General features: G+C 43.7%; 1 protein-coding gene across 6 annotated transcripts in view; it reads right to left on the bottom strand.

Moving 5' to 3' along the window:
• The window catches only part of FBXL20 (F-box and leucine rich repeat protein 20), a 43,200-nt gene that overhangs the window by 15,628 nt on the left and 5,096 nt on the right, over positions 1 to 22,476 (bottom strand). For 3 of the 6 annotated variants that reach the window (XM_075775528.1, XM_075775529.1, XM_075775531.1), the window contains 3 exons: positions 10,864 to 10,925; positions 3,553 to 3,607; positions 1,122 to 1,196 (listed from right to left, as the gene is read on the bottom strand). In XM_075775528.1, the coding sequence (XP_075631643.1) occupies positions 1,122 to 1,196; positions 3,553 to 3,607; positions 10,864 to 10,925 (192 nt within the window). The remainder of the gene's footprint in view (positions 1 to 1,121; positions 1,197 to 3,552; positions 3,608 to 10,863; positions 10,926 to 22,476) is intronic. The other 3 variants (XM_075775530.1, XM_075775532.1, XM_075775533.1) reach the window with 1 other exon arrangement.

Raw genomic sequence — 22,476 nt, 5'->3', positions numbered from 1 at the left:
CCTGCCTCTATCCCTCCTACACAGACCAATGACAGCAGCAAGGCTGAGCAGCTCGGTCCACATCTCCTGCTACCTCCAGAGACCGGGCACCACTCCTAACTTTGCTCTACCTCTATGAGAATAAATTATATGGGTCCAGAACTTTGAGGGCATGTTAAGAGATATAGTATTTATTATCAAGAACAACAACAACAACAACAAAAATCACACCGTTTACTTCCTTCAAGGAGTCTCAGGCCACTGAGCTCCCTGCAAGCACACAGAAGTCATCACTGTATCACAGGCCTGGCCCTTTATCCGTGCAGCTGCTTAGATACACAGCTGGCAGAGAGACTATTTTAACTCTTTCCTCCATAAATACCATCTGTATCTCCCACCGCTTCCCACAGGGTGAATCTTCGGTCAGCATCTGGTTTATGCCTCTGTCTGTAATGAGTTAAAATGATACACTCCCTATCTCCCTCCTCCAATGTGTTTTAAAGAGGATACAACATTCTGATGGGAAACTTAAGGGATTTTTTTTCTTGTCCCTTTTCCCAATTAATGCAGTTTTAACAACAGCATCCATTCCTATCAGTGCCGAGTAGTCTACACCTAACAGATTTAGAACAGCACCGGAGCGTTTCCAAAGCTGCGTCTTTGAGGAACTACTTTGACCTCGTCCCCCTGAATCACCTTCACTTACATTTCAATTTTTGATATTAGACAGGAAAGGACAGACATATTGCAGGCCACGTTTCAAAAGACATTCAGTCTTAAGAGTTTACGTCAGTGCTATGTTAACATTTCTGTGAGTGAAAAGTAGCCTAAATGCTGCTATACAGAAGCACTTTTCCACAAAAACATACCTATTCTACTTACTCCTGTTTTCAGGACACACACAAAAGTACTTTCCTTCTATTACTACCTTTAAGTCTGGATACAGATATCATTCTGTCCATTTTCAAAAGCTGAATGGATTGCCAAGACTTTAAAGACTCCCTGAAGCTAACAAGAACTGAAATTAATGATTTCTATCTCCAGGGAAGGTAGAAAGGGTTACGCTGGGAGTATTAATCCATTCTAGGCTGTAATTACATTTTAACAAGAAAAAAATGGGTTTGTATGTCACTTAATTATACCTCAATATCCCTCTGGAAATCAAACAGGTCAATTCGCTGCCAGTTACTGCCATCCAGGGCCAGAACATTCCATGCCTTTATCGGGGGAAAAAATGTAAATGTGTTGTTAATATGAAAAAAACCCGCCAGTGGGGACCTAGTTACAGTTTGTTCCTTCTAGAAACAACATTCTGTCTCAGATGTAAAAGCAACAAGTAATTACAGCCAACAAGGAAAACTGTGCAGTTACCAGAATCGCTTGCTCAGACAAGAGTCCCCTCGCCTACACGGCACACTCTTCGCAAGTCCCCAAACCAGGGAAGCCCGTGGTGCCCCAGCCGCTTCTGCTCCCGCGGGAGGTGTCGATGCTGAGCCCAGGACAGGAGGCAGCACTGGAGCGTGGGCATCTTCACAGTTCCTGGCTGGAATCTAATCCCCTCTGCAGCATCACCGGCTAAATCAATGCCTTTAGAGGATGCTAGCAGGACCAACATGAAGATGAAAGATACCAGGACACGGGCGAGTCCCAGAGGAGACCCTACACCAGGTGTCTACCCTGACAAGAGAAGTGAAGCTACTCTGAGGGCGTGGAGGACTCGGCGGCGCTGGGACAGAGGACTGTGCAGTGAGGTCCCGTACACGGCGGGTGAGGCTGTCATCTCACACACCTTCTCCCTTGCCTCCGGCAGAAAGAGGCGTTCGAGGCAGTTCCGCAGCTTGGTGCATGGGGTGCTGTGTCCCACAGATGGGGAGATTCAAAGCTTCGTAAGCGGTCCAGATAAAGCATCCGGCTCTTACCTGAGAACTAGGCACCGCTGCCAGAGCGACAGCATTTACTACCTCTGACTTAAGTGTTTGGTTTGTTTGTTTAAAAAAAAAACAACCAAACAAAAATCTCATGTGTTTCATGCTACAAATAAGAACCAGGAACTGGAAGTTAGTAATTCTGCCCTTAATGAATTAAAAAAGTTGTCACCGCAGTACTATACTTGCGGTTTTAATTACATAATCAAAGTAAACAACTAGATCTCATAATAACCATGAGACCATCATTATGAAAGAGTGCATGCATGTAGGCATATTTTTACACTACATCTCCATCACAATATACTAGCTCTTGTGCAAGCCACGTATAGGCTTACAACAGCTGACAGAACTGTAAGCATTAATTGATTTTCTGCATTTTAAATCTCATTGCTGGTGTTTGTTTTAAAGTCTAGTTATCACCATGAGATAAGTAATAGCTCCAGTGGAAAAGAAATGCATCAGTGGACACGAGTTCTAACACAGCACATTTTAACGTGTAATGTAGGGAACATTCCATACAGCCCTTCCGTAGCTCTGTGCAGATACTTTAGTCCTTTACAATACGTGCTGTGTCACAGAACAACTAATACGTTCTCTGATGCCCTCTGGACTGTGTAAACAGGAGCAAGAGACAAAAATTGAGTACACCTTGACATTGGCAAGTATCTCTGACAGCCCATTTTTGTTAATACTGTTCTGCTGGAGCAGTGAATTTCAGCTGGAAGATCCTTCACTGGCAGACCTGCGTTACTCAGAGAACATGGGATGATAACCGTAATGCCCAGACATCACACAGAGTATTTTTTTAATGCATTTAAAAAGGCTTAAGCATAGTCTTTTTTATTCTTATGTACTCTGAATAATAAAACAAGTTATGGTTCAAGTTTGAAGCCAAGATTGATCAGTTTTGTACAGGTGTCACGCAGCACCAGCTCTGCAAACACCTTCCATGTAACGAACTTTCCACTCTCGCTGTAGTGATGCTTCCTCTGTGCCTTATTAGATACTGGGAGGATAACGTATCTGAACGTATCTGGTGGCTCTAGATAACTGGACCTGAAGCCAGAGGAATTTTCTCAAGTGAAAAATCCAAGCTGGATTTCATTAGCTGAAGCCCACAAAACTATGAGCTACTTAAGGGAAAAACCCAAGTCTAACCAAAACAGACACTTGTTTTTTTCTTCCATGCTTACTTCAACTACATCCAAGTAGGAAAGTAAACTTTCATTGACTGGGCAGCATCTTTGTGAATCAAAATTTCTGTATCTCCACCAAAAAACAGAAGATGCCATTTTAGTCTCATCTAAGTCTGGTATTTTGATCAGCGCAGGCCTCCTGTACAAACCCAGGCTGGTCAGAGAGTTCTTGGGCAAGGAGCTGGCCACCTCCCCTGTGGAACGAGCTCAGGGCCAGGACACCAGCAAAATGGTATTTAAGCTTTGAGTTGTCCCCCTTCACTGGTACCATCAGAAGTTTCTGGTATTCCAGTGTTAATACTGGACACTAAATAACAATAGTTGAGTTGCACAAAGCTGCCTGGTACAAATCCTCCCGGTTTGACAGGCTAGGGAAGGCTGGAGCAAGAGGATTGTCACCCAAATCCAATCAACTGTTAAAATCCACCAGCAAGGAGGAAGGTTCTTACCCTGGAAACTTGAGCACAACGACACAGAGTGACCACATCCAGGAAAGAGAAAATTCTGTAACAGAAATAAAAGAGATCTTATTGGTTATTTGCATTTAAAACAAAGAGAACAGGGAAAACAAAGGGCGGGGGGAAAGGACTGGAGACAGCAAAACTTCTTTGTAATTCAGTTGAAAGCTGAACTGTGAAAAGAAGCGCAGACCTAGCAGTTAACAAATGAAAGCAAAACACAGAGGCTGAGCCACTGTGAAATATTAATCTCGCATCTTGTAGTATTTACTGACAGTAAACCGCACAATTATTTATCAAAACAGACGCTTACAGGTATTGTGTAGCTTTTTAGTCAAACATTGGGTTCCGTCAGGATACAGCAGAACCAACGCTCGCGTTGGGCTGTTTTGGCACATGTTGGACACCGGAGCGTCGCTGTGCTCGGCGCCTCTGCCCAGCCAGAACACCACCTTTAGCAACCGCTCTCCAAAAGTGGGCAGTGCAATAATTAACAGTTAATAGATCAAAGCAACACGACAGCCTCATTTCAGTGCATGGGTTATTTCTTCTTTTTCACACAGCTGTGCTAAATACAAAGTGTTGTTAACACAGAGTTAAGAAGAGTATTTTGCTCTGCAACGCTGCAGAGCGACTCGCGGAGCCAGATGATTTGTTCGATTGTGCCAGTACAGTGTCTAGGAGAGACGCGTTTCGGATTAAGCCGATGCGGTCACTCCTCTGCGGTATGTCATTCCTCTGCCAGGGCACACCCAAGCACTCAGGCCAACACCCTGGTGTTGCTGTCCTAGTTATTGGGATAAAGGAATTAGACAGTAATGCTTTGCAATGCTATACTGGGCTAAGACACCCATGCTTTTATCTCGGGCATATACACCCCGATCTGTGAACACAGGAAGTACCAAGTCCCTTTAAAGCTCCCAAATCTGTACCAGTTTATCAATATGCTTATTTTATGGTTTATAGTTATTCAAGCAATCATATGTCACAAACCAGAGAAGGCCAAGTGGTCAGTAGAAAGGCAGTAAGGTCTCATGCTTTTTGATAGCAGTTATAAAGTCATAGGATGGAATCTTTTTGTAAAGATAATACAAGTGCTTGACTACAAGAAAACACTTGCACATATGCTTTAATGTTTTAAACTTGAAGATCACCAGAAAGAGAAAGCAAATGTTATCAGATACAAGCGTGAAAGGTTTGGGGCAAGCAATTTTGTTCGAATGTTATACACCATTTTATAAAATACTCTTGTCAGATAAAATATGGTTGTCCAGGAGAAATTCTGAGAACAAACAGAACTCCACTGCTCCAAACATCTCCAGACCTTCTCAAGAGAACAGCATATGCCCAGATTAGCAATCGGTTGGATACCTGCGACACTTGAGTCATCTCCCCACAAGACCGTGGGCTTGGCAGGGGGCGTACGTAACCGTTCCTATATTCTCAGCAGACCTGCCTGTGCTGGAAGAGACTTAGGAACGAGAAGACATTGCTGGCAGCACGTTCTTTTTGTGTGACTTAGAAACTTAACCACCCTGTACTAACATGTTACTGAAACTCTCATACAAAACCAAGAAAGCTGTATGATGTACTCATCTCCCCAGAGAAGTACAAAGAATCCATTTGAATAAATAGCACAGATACTGATAAAGGTGGGGGAAGAGGTGCCGAGAACAACGAACAAACATCGTGTGTATCACAGATAAACCGCACTTTGTCCTGGAGATAAGCGGTGAAGGGTTGTCCAGGCTTTTCCTACTGACACCAAGTTTCGTACGCACGTTAATATGCACAGTACACCTTCACAGACACCCAGGTGTTTGTATATTGTTATATACAAGTACCAAATCCTGGATTTCCAAATTTTAGGAGAGGACAAAGCCAGGCTGAGATGATACGATACAACCATCGCACAACCAAGCTTTCTTCACTAGCAGGTATATAAAAAGCACTTTAGAAACATTAGCGTTGGTGGAAGAAAAGGATGATACCGGTAGAGGATGAATGCAGATTATTTCTCAAAACACAGATGCTTACAGGTATCGCATAGCTTAACAGTCAAACACTCAGTTAAGCCAGGATATAGGAGAATAAACAGCCAGACGCTCGCGTGTGTTTCTACACTGCCCAAAGATCCTCACAGATTCAGAGTCTGGTTCAAAATACTTCTCGTCTGTTCCTTACGCGTCTCATCACGAGATAAAATTCACAGTGCAGTGCTGAGATACACGCAAGTAAGAGGTCTGGGAAAGAGCTAACATGCACTTTACTGTAACATTGTTTTGGGATCCCACTTCTGGATTTCAGAAGCAGTTCCATACTCACTTTCAACGGCTTATAAGACAAGTTTTCTCCTTGAATTAAATGTCATTTATTCATACACGTATGGGAGCGCTGAGGATTTATTTAGCACAGTGTCAATGTACAACAATACAAGGAAAGCCTGGGGAAATGATAGAAGCTAGGGAAAATGCTTACTTTCACCCTAGATTCCCATCGTAAGAGCAAAAAAACACCAAACCACCAAACTCCATGGGAACAGCGACTAGGTCAATAACTACGCACACTTTCCATATTTTCATTAAAATTGCTTTCTCCATGGAAATATTATATTAATAACCATCTCATCCCTCTATCAGGGCTATTAGGTCTCAGCCAAATTCTTTTCTACTTCCTGCTCCTCCCTTCCCGGTCTGCCCACACAGCAAACGGGATGTCAACACAGCAAAACACTTGCCCCTCTCACCTCCGAGGTTAACGTTGCTGAGCTTCGCCAGGAGTTTCCTCATGGTCTAACTCGGGGACTTTGGCTCTGAAAAGCCTAAAAGCCTTTTTCAGTGTTTTCTGAACTGCTCTTGCATTTGTTCAAGAATATTAGCTGGTGACTCAGCAGAATCGCCCTGCAGAAATTACTCTTTTAGCGGCAGTGACTACTCTGCTGTGCATTTTGGTCGTTTCAGAATTGGCTCCAGCTACAACCCTTCACATGAACTAGAGAGAACAGCAGGAGCACAGTTAAAGTCTTGCAGGCACAATGACCCGAGCTAAGTTTTCTAACACAGCCTTGAGGACAGGCGGCTTCTCCAAGGAGCTGTTGGGGAAGATTAAAAAAAAAATAAAAACAAAAACCAAACAAACAGAAAACCCCAGAAAAACCCCACAGAGAAGCTGTCCACGTGGCTAAGCAGTGGCTGAGCAGTCGTCTTCTTCCAACAGGAGTACGGTACGTGTCATAAATACTGGGTCTCTTTTCAGCAGTCGGCACAGTATAAAATAAAGCAAAGGTAATCTATACCTTCAGCTGAAATAATATGCATTCTTGCTATTACCCTATGGCTCAATTAAAACTGGACTCAATAATGAGGAAAGATACTGGGCTGGCAGGAAATTTGGATGCAACAGAGTCAGCTCCAGACCCTCTCTCAGTAAGAGGGACAATTCTTCCTGGAATTGTTCCAAAGCACCAAATCCTTAGAAAAATATCTGCTGCTCTGGTCAGATTCAGTTTATCTGCTGAAATAAAGCAGAGAAGAGTAAGCAGCAGCAGGCTGAACAGTACTGCTTGAGTAACAGCTTTCCTGATTCAGCCTTAATAGACCTTAATAGATCATGGGATGTTTATTTTTACATCCAACACACAGGATTTCTGTTTTGCTCACAGCTGACTGCTCTACTCTTACATTGGTCTTTTTACTCTTCAGAGTTGACAGTAAGAAAATAATCCACACCAATAACTTTATCATCAAACAGTGCTCGGGGTGAAGGCAGACTGAGTATTCCAAACAGGAATTAAAACAAGTCTGGTATTGCAGCAGATGAAATTATTTCCCTGCAAAGTAACTCTCTATGTTTAGAAGTTTGCCTGAACAGTCCAGCACCAGACAATTTAGCTAAAACACATCGCAGTTAGAGCATTTTTCAGGTTTCAACCTCTTAATCCACTCAGGGTTTTCTACGACTCCTCACTTTCCCACTGCCACTCTAATTAGATTAGGGTCAAGACTCTAATGAAATCCCTGGGTGCTGTGGGCTTTGAGGTGAGCTAGCTTAGACCTTTAGCCTTCTAAAATTATCGACACCAGTTTATGTCAGTGACCCACCATTCAAGTTAAATTTCGCTCTATACTCATTTTATGCCCATGGGCTGACCAGGAGGAGAAAAACAACAACTTTGCTGCCAACTCACCAGTACCCCGCACGCTCTGTCGTTTCCTCGTCCCGAGCGGAACTCAAGATCCCGAGAAATAAATCAACATGGGGCTTGAAGGTCAGATGGCAAAGCCAGTGCCAACGACTGGATGTGCTGAAAATGGGCTAGCGGGCAGCAGCACGGAGTAAAAGCCGCTTACGCCAGGAGAGAATTGAAAACTGCTTGACCTGCCCATGAACCAGTAAGGAAAAGACGAACTCCCGCAGCCCAGTCCCCTTCACCCTGCCAAGCGTAAGCTGTTTAGCAGCCCCACGTCACGCTGAGAGTAAACCTTCTTCTGCAGGAAACCAGCAGAGACCACCACCGCCACAGAAAATCCAGGCTTGTGGTTGGGGTTTGGCTTACGGACAAAAAGCGACTGGCAGGCAGCCCTCAAAGAATGAATGCACCTTTTCAACAGGGCATCGTTAACACCAACACAGGGAAACAGGGACACGATGCCCCTTCTGGGGAAACGACCACAGCCAGAGCTGCCGCGGACCATGAATTCACCGTTCAGAGTCACCGAGCCAGATGCTGCCCAAACAGGAGCTGGCAGCAGCAAAGGGCGGTGAATGGAACTCCACTTTTTGCCGGTTTGGCTCATTTTTAACTGTGTAAAGGTATGTTCATGTATAAAGGTGTAAGCTCCTAGAAACTCAGCTGGCAGGAGACAGAGCTGGAGCAGGTACGGCAGTAACAGGATGAGAATTTGTGACCCATCAGCTGATTTCTCTAACCACGTGCTGCATTTGTTTAGAGTCCTGCTCTCAGGGCAACGCAGGACAAACATCACCGCTACCAGCATCGTGGTAGGGTAGAGCATGACATGACAGTGGATGCATTTAAAGGAGAGATTTCTGAAAAAAGCCCTCCAGAACGCTTTACACCTCCACCCCACCCTCCCAGACAGAAGTGCTACTGGAGTTGCACATTTCTGTATCCTGGGGTGTGACAAAGGCTGCTGTTCACCCCTCTTATACCCTCCTACTCTTTATTTTGCTCAAGTACAGCTTTCCACTTTGCAACCACATACATGAGACATCAATGCCATCTGCAGAATGAACAAACCAGAGAACAAGACATTACACAGTAGCACTGCTTAAACACTTAAGTCTTTGTCTTGTAGACAGTGACACTCATTTACAGGAGATTCCTGCAGATAAATGCATCCAAGTTTCTCTTTCAAAGGCTGCACTGTCAATCCACACTAATTAATTTTCACAGTATGCTAACAGTGAATTCCAACTCTCAAAACCATTACTTATGAACTTTAACATTTATAAACTCAGTCTCCTGATTTCTCCTAGGTTCCAGATGACCCTGAGCACTTGCTCTGTTCTACAGCAGGTTAGGATGATTCGTGATATCAAGACACAAAAGACAACAACGTTTCTGCAGGGCAGAAGCGTGTTACTGTTGAGAACTCAGCCACACTGTGGCTTGTACTGATGAAACCCTCTGCTTGGTGCAGGGCCTTCCCTTCCCTTCCACTTACCACAAATCCTTCTCCAATTGTCTGGCAATGTTCCTCAACACCAGCTACCTCCCACGGACCAAGATGTGCTTACTGATCCCACTCAGGGTCATTCCACTTTGACCGAACTACCAGAACGCTCATCCATGCTCTAATCGAGGTCCTGCTCCTTGGGAGTCCAATGACCACACACCTCGTCCCCTGAAGTCCATGCAAAACCTCACTTAAATTCCACCCCTCGATCTTTTTCTCCCTACCAGATTCCCTGCTTTTCCTATGCTGCACAAACTCCTTGCCTCACACATCAGTGCTCTTCACAACCTGTCCCAGCCCTACCTGTATCTTGTCACCTTACCACAAGGGCAAATCCTGGTGGTGTTCCATCTGCAATACCAGAACCTACTTGCTCCCATCAGAAAAAGAACCTCCCTCTCAGAAAATCCGCAGAGACATTTTTCTCACTCTTCAAATTCCATACCAATGGTTCTGGGCAAGTGCTAGGTGAAGGCAACTATCACCTGCAAACAACTGTGCAAACCAGTCTGGGCTACAGCATCCTACCATGTTCGTGGCTTCATCCTGCTCCTCCACAGGTTGCCTGTCTCTTCCCGGTACCAGATGCTGGCTTTTACACAGCAATCTCTGTACAGCATGGACAATCAAAACCCAAATAGCCACATTATTAGCAAGGAGGGCTTTGGCAGCCATACATCTTGCTTTTGGATGACTACTACTGGAATAAAAGAAACTGAATCAGATGGGAGACACCATTACAGAGAACGGAGGAGGTAGTGCAGCCAAGAGAAAAAAAGTCAGTTTTTTTTTCTATTCATTTTATTTCACAAGTAAGCTAGAAGTAGTTTCCTGTGTCAGAACTCCTCTCCCTAGACTTTTTATTGCCATTAAATGTTGACAGTACTACACAGTTTCTTGCAGCATGAGAATTTTGTTTGCGTTAATAATTCAAGCTGCCACCTGCAATCGCCTTCACCATTTACAGCCTAGCCTCTCAGCTTAAAGCACTGGTGAACACAACTTTCCTTCAAGATGCCCAACTGTGATGGCCAAGGTACAATCACACACACACACACACACACACCTTAAAAGCAAACTTAAAAACATGCAGCTGTGTGTGCACATGGAAGGGCAGCACAGGGAGAGGGCAAAGTCGTCTGCAGAGATCCACAACATCTGATCTTTGCCCACAGGACCATCCTGCCAGGTGCTGAACATCTGTCTCATTGACAAGGAACACGACAAAGCTGCTCGAGCATAACTGGAGCAGAGGAACTAACTTTTTTTAAAATGGAACACTTCAGAGACAGGCAGAATCCCATTCCACACATTGGTCTACACTTACCATTTATTTTCATTAAGGACCTGTTAGTCCTTAGTTCTTCCATCTACAAAATAGGCAGCCAGCGAATTAATTTAACATTTTAAAAAGTAAACCCTAATAATATTTAGCATAAACTGCTGCTGATGCAGACCTCTGATCTGCTTCTGTTTGTCTACGGCTTTATAAGTGACCCAATCCAAGCTCATGATTTATGAGCACCCCAGCAAAATCAGCTCCTGGCTGCAAATACCAATACACAGCACAGTCTCCGAGCTTACGAACGGAAAGAAGGCTTACCGAAGCAGCAGCTCTTTTGGAAGTTTTTTGTTGATCACAGCTTCATCATTGTTTGAGAACATCTGTAAACAAAAACAATTTAAACATTTTAGCCATGTATTTTCATTAAGGAAACAAAACCTACTTTATTCTAGGGAAGAAGCCGCTAGTTAACAAGGCTGTTTGAAGAAAGACATCTGGCCCAGTAAATTCTCAAGCTTTCAAACTCCTGGACTGGATCACAGTTGGATAGAATATTACATCCAGTATAGTTTAAAAATGGTCCAAGAATGCTCTGTGGATTCATAGATTAAATATAAACTGTGATTTTCATTTATCTGGAAGCGATAATGAGGGTGTACTTGTAGGAAGGCATCACCTACAGCATTACTTCCATCGGTGTCACAGTTCTGTGAAGGTACATCAAAGCACAGGCACTTTAAAACCACGGAACTACGCATCAGACAAGCACATGGCCAAGAGGCTGGAGGGATGGGCTGACAGGAGTGATCAAGCAGCCCTAACCTCCAGCAAAGGGAGGCTGAGGATGCAGGCATGGCAGGACTTGTTTCCATCACAGAAAAGGGCACAGGGTGCTGGTAAACAGGAGCCTCACGAAAAAGTATTACAGTACCCATATCCTTGCAGGAAATTGTTTGCGAGCAGCCCTTCAGAGCTCAGGGGCAAACGGAGTAGGTTGGTTTTTTTTTTTTTTTTTTTAAATCCTGAAGCCTGGTTTCAAGGGAGACATGATCTTTGGTGCAGCATCAGGAGGAGAGATGATTCTTGGAAAACACAGTGTTCTTCCAAGGCAATGAAGCTGGAGCTGTGAGTTGTATCTCACAAGCTTTCTCATGCAAAGCATTATCACAGTGGCCAACAATCTACAAATCTGAAATGGACTTCTGGACCAGCTAAAATAATCCCACTAGCTGTAAGAGTAAGACAAGCTTCTCCTTCCTAAGGAGCCCTGAGAAAAACAGCCGGCAAAGCCTCACGTGCTTCTTGAGGAATATATACATATATTTATAAGACTTCATATTGTCTTGCCATGGTGAAAAAACAAACAAACAACCTCCACACACTTACGCCTGTGGGAGGAATGATTAGAGTGATCTGTGAACTAAGGCTGCTGAGCAGCGATGCCTCATTCCATTTAGAGGCATGCTTTCAACATTTCCAAAAGCAAAGCAGGGAACAAGGAGAATTAGATTTAATTTCATTAATAAAGTTTCTCTTTAATCTCCTGGAACAACTAAGAGCTGATCTTCCTGAGCTATGTACCTGGTAAAAACTGCTGCTAAAATTACAGTACAAAAAAGCTGATCGTTATCAGTTGATTAAGCGGTTTGAATCAATTTAGCTGTATGTATGCAAAGGAAATAAAAGCAGCATCAGCTAGGTCGCTTAAGTGGCAGAGGATCAGATTAAGAGTTAAAAAAGGAAAGTAAGATCTTAGTGGCTTATGAAGCTGTAGCTAGGGATCACTGACAGACCGCCGCTTCTCCAGGCAGCTAATATTCTCTACCTGAGCATCAGTCCCACCCCATTCCCTATCAAAGAAACCATCATGCCTTAACTGGAAAAGCTAACGTGCTGCCACTAAGTAGCTTTTTAAAGCGCTCCGATCAGCGATAACAAACTGACAACAGCATAATACCATCATTACAAGAGAACACCAAACCCAATGCTTTTAGTCAGTCAAACTTAAAAACTGTGTTTCTAAATCACAGTTGGCTTTCTAATTATCTCAAGATACTGAAGCGTGATGCTGAAGTGGGACACGAACTCTCCAGCATTCTTTCCCAAAATGTCACACGGAAGAAAAGTGTTGTTTTCCCCCCACAGACACTTTTATCACTTCCCACCAGAAAATATCACAAGTTAGCAAGTCCTAAACAGTCCACTAGACAGGCAACCACTCAGCCCATTTTGCAGATAATTAAAATGGCAGTTTTCCCATTTCCCCAGCTAACACAAATTCTGTGAAGTCTGTCCCCTCGGAGACTAGGGCAGAAGAGCATCTCCTCGAGTCAAGGACCGCGTTTGGGCTCGGTCACAAATGGCAGAGAACTGCCGAGTGCCACAGCGGGCCGGGCACTGGCAAGGCTGAGAACGGAGCCAACGCACGTGCACATTCGAGGATGGATCATCTAATTAGATAGCTTAGCTGATCAGCTGGGAAATTAAGGAAATTCTGGAGAGAGCTCTAAAGGAGGAGAAATACAGAGGAATTATTCATGGGAAAGCAAGACTATGATTTTCTTTCTTCTCCCAATTACAAGAACAGTAGTAAACAGGCAGATCTATCCTCTTTCCCATTATTGTCCAGGCCAGAATTTTACATCTGAACCAGCACCCTCACAAAAAATGGTGAGAGAAATTAAAGGAGCAAATCAGATAGCAGTAGGAGACTTCCGAAAAGGAACCTGACTAGAAGAGAACAGGCAAGGGACAGGAAGTATTAAAATAGAGATTCCAGAAGCAGCCAGCCAGCCTTTTCTGTCTCATCTGGATTAGCAACAAGGCTTTGTCTGAATTCAAATTTTACTGTGAGAATGCAGGCAACAGTCACCGCCTGTCGTTAACGGAGACTGTACGGCAAGGACGCTCACAGCTTCGTGCAGAACGCAGGTAACTTCTTGCCTTTTGCCCATTACTTGGGCAAACTTGCTTGGTAGAAAAAGCTTACCTTGATTTCAGTGCAAATCAAAGCCTTAAATTGTTTTTCTGTAGAAGCCACCCTTTGACCGGTACTATACTAAAGGAACATTTGGGTTTTCTCTAACTAAAGTCCTTAGACTTAAACGCGACGGGGCCAAGGCAGGATGCGCTCCATGGGACCACCTCAGCTCTAGAATTCCCCCTCCCGGAAAGCTGTGAAGTGCCAGGGGACGTAGAATCACAGAACAGTTTGGGTCAGCAACAGACCTATTTTCTCAAGCCTTCCTTCAAAACTTGGTGCTCAGGTGACAGAGGCTGGGTGAAAACAGGCTGGAATTGGGACACATTGTTAAGTCATGGCAGTGTGTATGGCTAAATATACCAATGGACATTCTGACTTTCTGGCAAGTCCATACTAGAATAAAACTAGCCTGGAAAAGTGTTAGAGGCTATTCTAAACTTCTAGGCTTTTGAAATTACTTCCAGTAATTTCTAAGTGACCCAGGTTTGCTTTTCCTAACATCTTTCTCAACATCCTTTAATACTAGGTGTTATTCAGGAGAATAAATTGTTCTTGACAGGATACCGAAAAACATCTTTCTTGTGTGTAAATTTTGCCGTCTGTATAAAACACAGAATCCTCCACAAAACGTCAAGTTTGCTGCTGTGTGAAGCCACATCCCTTACACAGAAGAAATGGAAGGGGGAAGAGAATGAAATTCTTCAGAGACGAAGGCAGACCAGCAGCGCACTACTCTTTTTTTGAAACAGCCTTTTCTAGCTAAAACAGAGGGGATAATTCTAGAACAAACACCATGGAAGAGATAATAGACTTCAAGACTTGTATTAAATTAGTGTATGTCACTATAATTGGCTACAAGGCGAAGGAAACCATGTCCTGCCAACACACCAGAGCTGGCCAAAGTTTATAATAGGGACTGCTCCATTTCCCAGTTATGGTACTATAAATCTCTTACTGGTCTTCAGAGTACCATCTACAGAGAGCGGAAGTGATGGTTTTACTGCCCTGGGCAGCTGGAACTGCATGGTACCACAACGCACACAGGATTTGGTCATCGCTCAGTTAAGATGATTTAATTTTGTAGTTTTTGTATTAATATTGTATTGCCCAGCTCTTCTACTAAAACTAGAAAATGGGCAGAACCTGCAGAGTTTTCCAGGGTATGTGTCTGCTAGCAGTTCTGTACTTCACACAGAAAGACATTTGTAACTCTTAGGCTCCCAGTTAATAGTCCAGTGTATTCAGCATTTGACAAGTGCTCCCAGAGGTGTTTATTTTTACAAGTAGATGGCCAGAAGGGCTGGCAGCGAGGACAAGGACCATCCAACCTTCAGTCATCTACAGGAACTCACTAGTTCCCTGAATTTGAGTACTCCTTCCTGCACTCCCCCACGCTAACCAAAAGCACTGGGATTATAACCCAGGAGAGAGAAAAACGGTACTTCCCAGGATGTATTTATGGGCACTGCTGTGCAAAGCTCCAGCGCACCGTCACGCAGAAACATTCAAATCAAGCACGTTATTGAAAACAAATGGACAAAAGCAATCAAAAGATGCAGTTCTTACAGCCTTACGCTGAAGTCACTTAGTACATGTAACTGTCCATTTGTTTCAGTAACTCTTCCCTTGCCTTTCAGAATATTAAAACTTTTGCAAACTGGCTCAATTCATCTGGTTGCCCAGCCCTGCAGTAGCCTGTACGTGCTCTGTGCCGCGCTAGAACAGATTTCCCTGCTGCGAGGCGCTGCTAACAGTGTAGAAAACAGAGTTGCTATTCAGGCATCGGTCAGGTTGGCCATTCATTACAGGGCACAGCAATCCAAACTGGGTCATCGGTATGACATCAACAATGAGATGACAGCACTTTGCAGCTGAGCGTGCAATGGATGACAGCATATAATTACGAGTGTCCTGCACAAGAAACACCTACCGATGTCCTGTATTCATCGTACATGCAGAGAGGGACGTGAACAACAGTTGATGCAAGCTCTGTAAGTGAAGCAACTCTCAGCAGGCATGTATTATTTGAGTTAAAATAAAGCAGAGTATTGTGTCATTATTGTGTCATTTAGCCTTTGAGTAAATCTTGCATTGTCATGGACCAGGCATACAAGCATGGAAACTTGTCTTGGTTCTCTCCTTCAGGTCTTGTGCCACACTGTCCATCCTGCCCAGAGTGAAGGGATAGGGTCAATACTTAGCATTTAAACGAGATGTCCAGATGCTGGACTGATTCCACTGCTGTGTTCATGGAGAGACTGCACAACTTCTCCCTATTCCATGGCCCAAACATATGTCACTGGAAAATGCTAATACAGAAGGCGGCACAGCTAACACCTACAGCTCCTCTTAGGAAATCCATTATCAATATACATTTCGCTGTATTTTAGAAGTTTCCATCTGAGAAAAAGTTGCTGAATTAACATGGAGGTCTCAGTATCAGGTTGATTGACTTATTCCACAACAGCAAGTAAAAGCTTCTCCAGTGAGAAAAGCGTTTCTTCAATAGTTTCTGCAAAACTTACATCTTTGCTTCCAGGACAGTTACACTCCCTGTACCCCGGTTCCACAGAAAGTTTCCCGACACATGTTGGCACAAAACTGTCTTTTCCGGCTTACAGGGAGCCGGAAAAACTCTCCAAGAGCTGCTACGGACCCCGGCTCTGAGCAGGCTCTTGGCTGCAGAGCTCTTCTGCGGTCTGGGCTGGCAGAGGGAGGGGGCAATGCTTTCCTGTAAATGTCACATCTGGCAACAGTTTTGATTTTATTGTTGGGGAACGGCTGGAGGGGTGTTCCTATGAGGAACAAAAGTTTTGTTTTTCACTTTTTTGTGTTTGGAAAAATACACTTGAGAAGTTTCTAAATGTGTTATTTCAACATTTACAGTTTACTGGAAGTAATTAGGAATATTAACAGACAGAATACAAAGCACATTTATTTTACATTACCCTAAATGCTCAAAACTACTCTCTGTACGTTACTGGCTGCATTTTTAAGAGAAGAGTTTACTCATCTGACATACAAAAAAGACTTTCCACTAGAACAGCAGCAGAGCCTTTTTTCAATAACACGCAGTTTAGACATAAAGACATACTCGACTGCCCTGCCTATACGACAGCAGACACGGAAAAACACCATCCATTTCCCCACCATTTTGTTACACAGAATTTTTCCCACTAAAGAGACAAGGAGCAGAAAAAGGACAGAGTCGATTCGCAGTGTAACGTGGGTGGTCTGCCATTAAGGTGCATCTCTAAGATATACAAACACTCACATACTCCAAGCAGCTCTGATGCTGGAACTTCAGGACCTGAACCGACCACCATAAGGTGCTCTGTCCTGGCACTACCAAAATCCTACTGTGCATTTACCATATCACCAGGGCATTTACTGACGTAAACCTTCAAGGTTGATCGCAAGGAGTTATTCGCTCTCAATTTGACTGTTTGCAGAACTAGTTCCTGCAGAAAAAAAAATGTATGTTGTTTTGGGGATGGACGAGGAAAGGAGCACTACCCTTCTCTGTCCTCTTTTACCCGGACACAAACACGGTCACGCACAGACACAGGGGTCTTCAAGGTCTGTATCATCCTAAAAAGCACTGAGGAATTTAAGTTAATGGTAGTACGTTCAGTTGGACAAAAAATACGCTGCCATTAAGAGGATATCAAGTAATTGTCCATGTTTGTACTCGATGCAAGCTCAACACTGGCGAGCCAGCAGTGTAATACAGTTGTTGCATACATCAGCGAGGGTGGAAGTATTTACTGCACTGCTGACAAACACAGCTGGTTTTCAACTGAGACTGCATCTGGCATCAGCACGGCAAGGGGGATGGTTGGTCTTAAAAATATATAAAAATCACATGAGGCTTAACTTTAGAAGCATCAGTGCCAAAGCCAACAACTGAGCACACAGCGTTAGCCTAGATGCGGACTTTGAACCCAAACACTTTTCTTCTAAAACGCAAAATTCAAAGCTCAATGGAGAAAGAGGGACGAAGCTTATTTGGAGCTTTAGGGAATTAGTGGCTACGAGGCTAGCAAAGGCACTGGAATCAGTCGTTACACCGAGACATGCAGTTATCCACATTAATGTTCACTCAAGTGAAAAAAATAACATGGGGTCTGGCACACCCAGCCCCTTGAGAACGCAGACAGAAAGCCTGAAACCGCCCAAGAAGCACGAACAAAATGCAGCGGGCACTGCCGAGGATGGAATCGCGTTGATGCAGAGAGAGGGAAAGAAAGAAGATGGACATTCATTTTCTGTACAAAAAACAGCCAACCAAACCATAAAGATATCTATACAGGTAGGCAGCAGGAAATGAAAACTATAAACCTTTCTGAAAGTAAGTACAAACACAACCAATAAAGTGTTTCATGTTTCTGTATTACACAAACTTCAGGCAAAATAAGCAATACAGAATTTAAAAGCATACCTTCTTAAAAATCTATGATATATTAGTCAATATTATAATTTTAAGATACTGCAACTTGTTTACTTGCCTAACAGAAATGGTGTAAAACAAACTTCTTACAGCAGCCTTGCAAACACAACAGGTAACCACGTGCTGGGCATGAAGTTTCAGCTGTTGTTTAGACCTAGAGCTCACCGTCCTTGGTCCACAGGCAAATGCTGGCCAGACCCGCCACAACTGCTCATAACCACAGGAAATTAAGCAATTAAAACCAAGACAGAAAACAGACTGTGATTATTAGAGAGTAAATAGTGCATTCTGGAAACTGTTTTTAAGCTAGGAAAAGTGGGGAAATCAAGAGTTGCCATAGTAAATTAAGGATTACGTATGTTGTTGGCATATTTTGTCATTTACATCCCCACCCAATCTGTATCATCAAGATGCTTTAGAGATTAACCTTCAGAGGTATAAAAGAGTCTTTTGCTGTTCCGAAGTGAAAGAAATGAAACATCTGTGCAAATTCATTCAAAGAGTTTAAATCCTGATGAGTCAGAGATGCCCTGTGAGGTGTTCTTCAGTTATACAGCTGCTGGCTCACACCCAAAAATCTAGTATTGCTGGTAGTATTTACACCACTTTTATCTGCTACGGTCCATATGGAGGAGGTGAACAAGCCCAGTACAGAGTCACTGAAACAAAACAAGACACGTGCCAAACCTAGCTCACACCACACAACTCCAATCTAGTAAAGAAAAAAAGCTGAGCATAAAACACCAAACAAGAAGAAAAACGTGGAATTCATTCTCTATTTCCTTTGGAGAAGCTCAGTGAAGCTTTGAAGTGACTTATTACAAACACTGTCAATATATACTAACACCTCACCTCTAGTTCTGTTCATTTTGGAAAAAATTCTACCACTGTTACAGGGCTCAAATAACCAAGATGTAAACAACATGCATTGAGTATGGACTCAGAAGTGCTCCTTCCCCAGTACAAGATTTAAGCGGGGCAGGAGTTTAAGCAGGCTGAGCCGCCTTACTGGAGGCAAAGAAAAAAATTACACTGCAGAGATAAGTCACACAGAAGTGACAGCAAAATACCAGGCTCTTTGGAGGGACACAATACAAAGCATGAAGTTGTTTCCATCCACAAACAGTTCAGACTGGGAGAATTTTCCTTCCAGCCTTTAGTTACACAGGGACTTCCCCCCCCCCCAAAAAAAACCCCAAAAAACAATCCAGTTTATTCTGTGTTAAGTCTCCAAGGGAAATGGCTGGCTATGGAATAAAGCTGCTGCTGTGACAAGCTCCATCATTAGCAGTCGCGATGCTCCGGCATCTTCCCGCAGCATTTGTGTCAGTAGAACCAGGGAAGGCGAAGCAGCCGGCCGCCCTCCCGCACGCACTGAGCCACCGGCGCCCTCGCCCAGCCTGGCTCACAACCAGGGCTCCGCTTGAACAAAACCGTGACTAAGCACTACAAAACCGAGCCGAAATACACCCTGGTGGAAAAGGCTTATTATAGGCTTAATATTCCTAAAAATAGCTTGATAGGCAATTTCTTCAATATACATCATGAGATCACTTCTTCCTCATCTGCTTGTTGTTGCTTCAGAAAAGCTTAAATTTCTGCTGGTGATAAATAGCTGGGGTACTGACAAGCTGCCTTTCCGTGCAGCCCGACTCTATTCTGCATTCAGTAACGAAGTTCAATAAACAGCCTTTTTTCCTCTTTGTTTTTTGAATCAGCAATGCTAAAAGCGTAAGGCTGAACAAAAAAAAAAATTAGTAAAGCCCTACAGAAATCAAGCCCACAATAAAGAACTGCCTGCTGCACACACCTCTGATGTAGCAGCGTAACGCAGAAACTGCCACGGAGATGAAATTCATTGGGTGATTAATGCGCAAATACACAAGGTCATGTTGTTGCGTTCAAAAAGTAAAACTTCAAAGTCAGATATGCAGTGCAGGTGAGATGCTAGAAGATTATTTCTGATTTAAGAAATACCATTTCAACTGGAAATACCACATGTGCTATATCCTTTTTTTTTTGTTTTTTATACAAACTAGAAAGTGCTGTCAGATACCAGAAAGGCATGTTCATATGCTTTTTGTTCCTCTGTTTTGTTCTACCCCAGCCTTGGCTCTCAGACAGTTTTCCAGAAACAAAGCATCCCACAACTACACCTAAAAGCTCGCTGCGTTAATCTTTAAATCGCAATTTAAAAGACAGCACCAGCACTAGCCGTTCTCAGCACGTTAGTTACCCGACTTCTCCCGGCTGACACAGGCTGCAGGAGTTACACATCCGAGCAGTTTCCACTGGAGAGTCCTGGCAGAGATGCTGGGCAGAACCTGAAGCAGCCTGGTGACAGATTGGGGAGGCAGAAGCTTGCAGTTAATCGGCTTTGTCTTTACCAGAAGTTGTATCTGGTGTTGAATGAAAAACACTCTCCGAGAACGTCAGGGACAGCTCACACGACCAAGAACTGCAGAGGTCAAAGTTAGTTGGCGTTATACATTAAATAGACGGGGCAAGCGGCGAGAAGCAAAAATACCACGTATGCTGTCATCAAAGCTGGTTTTGGGCTTTTTTTTTTTTTAGCTCCATTAAAAACCTCAACATTCTAGGAGTGGTCACCTGGGTATTTTATGACCTATTACAGAGATTTGATTTTAAGTGATGCTACTTTCTCACACACACCACTTCGAAGTTTTAAATATACACCGTTGCCCATAAAAACAACATCCAAGACCAACAAAGAGGGAGAGTATAAATAAGACAAAGACTTCCTGACTTCACAGTCCATGGCCATAGGTTGTGTCCCTGTGCTGTAAAACACCCACTACTTTTTTCTTTAGAAACTCATTTTAGCAGGGTAGCTGTTTACTACAAATACCCCTTGAATTATTTTTTTTTTTTTAAATCTACAAAAATGGAGACACGCTTCAACATTTTCAGGCCAAAAGCGAGACTCTTTAGCTCTCCAAGTCGGTACCAAAGCTCATCACAATTCAAATAAGCTTCTTTGATAAACAAATGTCTTCTAGTTCTGCCCCTCTCCAAAGCCTGCAGTTCTATGTCAGCGGTAATAAGTTTTTTTCACTACTAGGTTTGTATTCAGCTATTATCAACAAGATGATGATGATATTAATTGGCATATATACTTGGAAATAAAGTGTCAAAAAACCTCTACTTGAGGTGTGAAGGGCATTGGATGATTTTGCCACACGTAAAAGGACGGTGGATCTGAAAGCAGAACTGCCAGATCGGCCGGGCATACATAACCACCAGCCACACAAGGACTCGGGCCCCTCCGCACAGCCGTGCGGTTACGTGTTTCATACCGTACCAATAAGGCTGAAACATTCATCGGGTTGACTTTCATAATGGCATGAGTCAAATGAAACACAGAGCAAGGTAGTCCAACAGTGAAAACAATAATTACCTGATCTATCCCAGGCCCCAATTAATAATGGTATCTAAAATAAAGTGAGACATACCCTTGCATACAGGCTCTCTAACTCCCTTTCCTGTTACGCAAGCTGCGATGCAAGACGGACACAGCCCCAGCAGTCAGGTACGTCTCCTGGGGAGCACACGCCATCACCAAGCTATCATTTGACGTGGCTGCTCCGACCAGCAGCTTCAACTGAAACCATCTTGGGGAACCCCTGTTTTGGCACCGAGGCGGTGTTCACCTCGGTAACCTGTGAGAAAAGCCCTCGCCGTGGCCGTGCACAAACGTCCCAAACACCACGCGCTGCTCTTCACAAAGCTCAGGCCAAATTAGGGACGGAGGAGTGCTTACCGGGTGCTGCCCCCGCATTCTTTACTGCACGAGTGCCAGCAATGGATTGGGGAGGAAACGCAGCTTTTCTGGTGTTTCTGCTTTTATTTCCTGCTGAAATCACCATTTGCCAGGGCCATTTCAACTTGCCAGCACAAGTCCTTGCAGGGGAAGAAGGAAGAAGAGAATCCCATTTGGGAAAAAATAAAAAAGTAAAAATTTGCGACACAAGCTTGGACTCTCAGGTGACGGGGCTAAGGTCAAAGCATGCACACATAATCCGATGCTTGTAAAGCTGCTGCTCTACCTAATTACGGCCGGGATGTGCTGGTGGCTGCCCAGTGCAAAGACTACGAGGTGAAAGAGCTGGGAGACTGAAACCACCCCCAGCGCCAATTTAACAAAAAGATGCAAAAGATAAGCAATCAGAATCGGCTTCCGAAATACCTTTTCTTCATCAGTCAATTTTATAATTAACTTGTTCCCCCACACTACACCTTCCTTGGCTTTTGGCAACTTGTCTATATGGCACCCGTATGACAAAATACAGCAGGTAGATTGCAAAGCACAAGTTCCGAGCAACTACGATTTCCCCCTCCTCCAACAAAAAGCTGTTTTCCTGTTTAATCCTTCCCAGTCTCCCTCTAGCCTGGGTCAGGTATCCTTTGCGCAATCAGTTTGACTTTTGCTTCCAAATCTCACTGAATTCCTCTTTCCTCTACTAGAGCCCGGAGCACA

The sequence above is a fragment of the Balearica regulorum genome, chromosome 24 (assembly GCF_011004875.1).
Source record: "Balearica regulorum gibbericeps isolate bBalReg1 chromosome 24, bBalReg1.pri, whole genome shotgun sequence".
Taxonomy (NCBI): domain Eukaryota; kingdom Metazoa; phylum Chordata; class Aves; order Gruiformes; family Gruidae; genus Balearica; species Balearica regulorum.
This window is presented reverse-complemented; position numbering and strand designations above follow the sequence as displayed.